General features: G+C 52.0%; 1 protein-coding gene across 1 annotated transcript; it reads left to right on the forward strand.

Annotated features, from left to right (window-relative positions):
- Positions 1–1,523: 1,523 nt before the first annotated feature.
- On the forward strand, positions 1,524–2,544 carry LOC143350579 (uncharacterized). Its single transcript, XM_076782655.1, has 2 exons — positions 1,524–2,256; positions 2,516–2,544. Exons 1-2 carry the CDS (start codon positions 1,524–1,526, stop codon positions 2,542–2,544), a joined length of 762 nt encoding a protein of 253 aa, XP_076638770.1.
- The last annotated feature ends 2,362 nt before the right edge of the window (positions 2,545–4,906 follow it).

Consider the following 4,906-nt stretch of genomic DNA (forward strand, 5'->3'; position numbering starts at 1 on the left):
AATCTCGTCCATAGATCGGTGACGGTCGCGCCAACCGTCGGCACACATGACGCGCTCTCACAACACTCATTCCCTCTCGCTCACGCAATCCACACCGCTCGCACCTTAATCTATACACGAAGACGGTACAATAAACGTATTTCTACATCTGATCCTAGTTCTTATACCTTATTCTAATCAATACTACTTGCTCACTAGCTTACTGCTTGCTTACTAGCATACTACATTTTGTCTAGCTTCCCGCTCGCTTACTAGCTCACTGCTTGCTTAATACCATCGTGCTATCTTAGTAGCTCCTAGCTTTCTTTCTAGCTTGCTGCTTGCTTACTAGCGTTCTGCGTTTCGACTAGCATACTGCTTTCTTACTAGCCTGCTGCTTGCTTGCTAGCTTACCGGTTGCTTATTAGCTTCCTGCTCGCTCACTGGCTCACTGCTTGCTTCCAATTTAACTGCTTCCTAACTAACTTGCTGCTTAATTCCTAGCTTACTGCTTGATTACTAGCACACTGCTTTCTTACTGGATAATTGCTTTCTTACTTGCCCGCTGCTTGCTTTCTTGCTCACTGCTTCCTTACTAGTTTCCTGCTTGTTTACTATCCTACTGCGTGCTTACTAGCTAATTGGATGCTTAGTAGCATTCTGCTCCCATACAAGGTCCCTGCTCGCATACTAGCTTACTCCTTGCTTACTAGCATACTGCTTTATTACTAGCCCACTGCTTGCCTACTCGCTTACTGCTTGCTTACTAGCTTACAGCCAGCTTTCTAGCTCACTACTCGCTTAGTAGCTCACTGCATGCATGCTAGCTTGCTGCTTGCTTTCTAGCTTACAGTTTGCTTACTAGCACTCTGCTTGCTTACTATCTTACTGCTAGCTTACTCGTTTACTGCTTGCTTACTAGCTAACAGCTTGCTTACTAGCTGTTTAGAATAAGGTATAACAATTAGGATAAGATGTAGAAATACGTTTATTGTACCGTCTTCGTGTATAGATTAAGGTGCGAGCGGTGTGGATTGCGTGAGCGAGAGGGAATGAGTGTTGTGAGAGCGCGTCATGTGTGCCGACGGTTGGCGCGACCGTCACCGATCTATGGACGAGATTTGAAAGATCAACGGTTTGTCGTGCGCGATCCTGTAACGGCAGAACGATCCAAGCTGTCGATCCGATTATACCTGATAGCGAGAACGGACCTTCGTCGCCCTTGCGCATTCTCCTAGGGAGTTGCCCCTGCAACTGTTATCGGACACGTGCCCACCGCGTCCCAGTTACGATTGCCGCAGTGTGAACTTTGTGCAACCTTACAATAAATTTGTGACTGTGTGATTTGCTCCGCCATTCTTCGCGTCCCTGTTCCTCGTCCGCGCCTCTTTTCGTCTGGGCATTAACAAAGTGGACCTTCGAGCCGGATCTGAGGACGACGCAAAATGGAGACCGCACGAGCTGCAACATCAGCGCCGCTGACCAATCAGACCGTGGAAGCCCACCTGCACCAGCTGTAGGTCCTCGCCCACCCCATCATCCGGATGGAGGTTAACTACCGGAAGGAAAGGCAGGCTAAGTTCTCCGCAGCCAACGCCGAGGGACGGCTCAAGAGACTGGACGGCGAGTGGATGCGCTTCGAGAAGCTGTACCTGGAGTTTCTGCAGTTAGTCCCCGCTCACGCTAAGTCTATCATGCCGTACTTTACCGAGGAAACCTTCGAAAAGGTGCAGGAGAACTATTGGGCATCGTGCGACTTTTTCGCCGACGATGCAGCGAAATGCACTGCGACCAGCGCCGCGCAACCGAGTCCCACTCCCGCGCCCACAGGCGACTTCATCTCCGTCGCGAAACTCGCGCAGATCCCGCTGCCCAAAGTCGCTGTGTCGTACGCCGAATGGCACAGTTTCCGCGATCTGTCCAAATCGCTCGTGTTAGACAATAAGTCCCTAACGAACGTGAAACGGTTACACTATTTAAAATCGTCCGCCGAAGGTCATGCCGCGAACCTGATCGCGCATTTCTCGATAACCGACGCGAATTTTGAACCGGCCTGGATGACGCTAGCAGACCGGTACAATAACAAGCGCGTGATAGTATCAACATTATTAAGCAATTTCATCTCGCTGCCGGTTATTGTTAGCGAGTCCGGGGACGAATTATCTCGTCTTCGCGACACGACGAAGGAGTCGATCGCCATGTTGCGCAGTATCGGTCGCCCGGTGGATACATGGGATGACGTCATCGTCTTCCTGCTTACCGCCAAGCTAGACCGCCGTACGCTACGAGAGTGGGAGATATCCCGCGGAACAAGCACCGAGCCCCCCACCTTCGACGAGCTCGACCAATTCCTCGTTGCGCGGATCCGCGCTCTCGAGGCGCTTCACGACAAGCCCGAAACTTCGGCCGCGCGCCTCGCCGCGCCGCGATCGGCGCCCTCGACGGGAGTTCGCACGCACGCAGCGAATACAGCTGTGAACCGGTGCCCGATGTGCGGATCGAAGCATCCGTTATATCGGTGTCCGGCGTTCCATAGCCTACAACCTACGCAGCGGCGAGACCTAGTGACTCGGACCAATGCCTGTTTTAACTGTCTTCGCGATGGACACATGGTTTCGACGTGTCCGGTTCGCACCACGTGCTCGCGATGTAACCGCAATCACCACAGTTTGTTACACGTTCCCGCGGCGAGTGTTGAAGCGCCGACGAGCGGCGATCGTGCAGCGTCATCTTCGAAACCCACTGGCATTCTTTCGGGATCTAACGGCACTCGGTCCGTCTATACGTGCGCCGCGGCCCCTCCAGAGCGCGCGAGTACCCCTGTACTGCTCGCGACAGCTGTCGTGCAAGCGCGGTCGGCATCCGGGGGGCACGTCTCGGTCCGCGTATTACTCGAACAGGGTTCGGAGGCCTCCTTTGTGTCCGAGTCCTTGGTACAGACACTCCACCTGCAAAAACGCAAGGCCGCTACAGAAATCACGGGGGCGGGGGGAGTCCTAGTGGGAACATCGCTCGCGAAGGTCGAAATATTACTCCGGCATGCAGGTACTGACCTGGCTTATACAACAGTGACGGCTCTCGTCCTACCCCGCCTCACCGCCTATTCGGGAGTGTCCGGCTTCTCTCCGACTGCATGGCCTCACATCCGAGACTTGCCCCTCGCAGATTCCAATTCGTCTGAATCTCGCGGCATCGACGTCTTATTAGGCGCAGATTATTTCGGTGCGATCCTGCTCCCGGGATTGCGTCGTGGTCGAGCGCAGAACCCCATTGCGCAGCACACCGTGTTCGGGTGGGTGGTCTCCGGGCCCACCGCTCGCGAGACGTCCTCGGTGGGTGTGTATCATGCTCGTGCGCTCGCTCCGCCGAAGAGAGATGACGTCGACTCCCTACTGCGTCGGTTCTGGGAGATTGAGGAGGTCGCGTCTCCTTCTTCGCTATCGCCGGAAGAAGCTCGATGCGAACAACACTTCGCGCGCACGCATCGTCGCGCGGCTGACGGGCGATACATTGTACGACTGCCCTTTCGCACCGAGCCGCCTGTTGACATCGGCGAGCCTGTTCCCGCGCGGTCGCACTCCTGCGATCCCTCGATCGCAGATTGAAAAACGACACGACACTAGGAGCGCAATATATCGAGTTTTTGCGCGAATATGAGGCTCTTGGCCATATGGCTCCCGTCAGCACTCCGTTCGCGACGGAGCCGGTCTATTTACCACACCATGCAGTGGTTCCTTATACCACGTGCAGTCGGGCTTCGCAGTGCAACTCTCGACCAACAAGTCATCTGTTGGAACGTTAAAGAGAAGCCGCAGATCGACGGTCGTGTCGTTGTACTGTAGTGCGACTCGACGCACAGACTCCGTGGACATACTCACGGGATCAGTGCATTTGGAGCCTTACAACCTCCACTTGCATCCCCGTCCACTAGACAATCGACTCAGTTCGGCGTCGAAAGGAAATTTAATTCTTTTCACGCCATAAATTAAATACAGTCCACTTGCGAGCTCGTATATTACCAGTGAGCGAAATTCTCCGCTCCTATACATTCGAATATCGAAGCCAGAAGCGTGAGGACACACACGCGGCGAATATACGTGTAACGTGTTGACGTGTCAAACACATTGCCGTGTTTCTCTGTTCACAGAACCATGGCCTACCTCAACGTCTCGGTTCCGACATAGGAATGGCAACGATATTATTTGCATAGTTTAATAAGAATTCTCTTAGTTTCTTATTGTTTATTTTATTTTTATTTTTATAATAAACAGTTTTTGAAAAAGAAAATCTTACACATTCTCAATCACTTCCCACAATGAAGATCCGATCCCTCTATCCGGACTTTGTAGTTAAAAGCATCAGCTTTTTAACAGCTAGAAAGCAAGCGGCAAGCTAGAAAGCATGTAGCAGTCTAGTAAGCAAGCAGTAAGCTAGTAAGCAAGCAGCTGTCTAGTAAGAAAGCTGTAAGTTTAGAAGAAAGCATGTATGTAGTAAGAAAGCAGTTGGTAGTAAGCATGCATGAAGCTAGCAAAACAAGCAGTACGCTAGTAAGCAAGCGGCAAGCTAGAAAGCAAGCAGCAATCTAGGAAGCAAGCACCAAGCTTGTAAGGAAGAAGTTTGCAAATAAGCATGCAGTAAGCTAGTACGCAAGCAGTAAGCTGCTAAGCCGGCAGTGAGCTAGTAAGCGAGCAGGGAGCTAGTTAGGAGGCAGTCAGCTAGAAAGCAAGCAGTGAGCTGGTAAGCGAGCAGGGAGCTCGTAAGGAAGCAGCAAGCTGGTAAGCGAGGAGGAAGCTAGTAAGAACGCAGTATGCTAGTAAGCAGGCGGAAAGCTAGAAAGCATGCAGCAAGTTAGGAAGCAAGCAGTAAGCTAGTAAGAAAACAGTTAGCAATTAAACAAGCAGTAAGCTAGAATGCAAGGAACAAGCTA

This window comes from Colletes latitarsis, unplaced genomic scaffold, assembly GCF_051014445.1.
Source record: "Colletes latitarsis isolate SP2378_abdomen unplaced genomic scaffold, iyColLati1 scaffold0002, whole genome shotgun sequence".
Taxonomy (NCBI): Eukaryota; Metazoa; Arthropoda; class Insecta; order Hymenoptera; family Colletidae; genus Colletes; species Colletes latitarsis.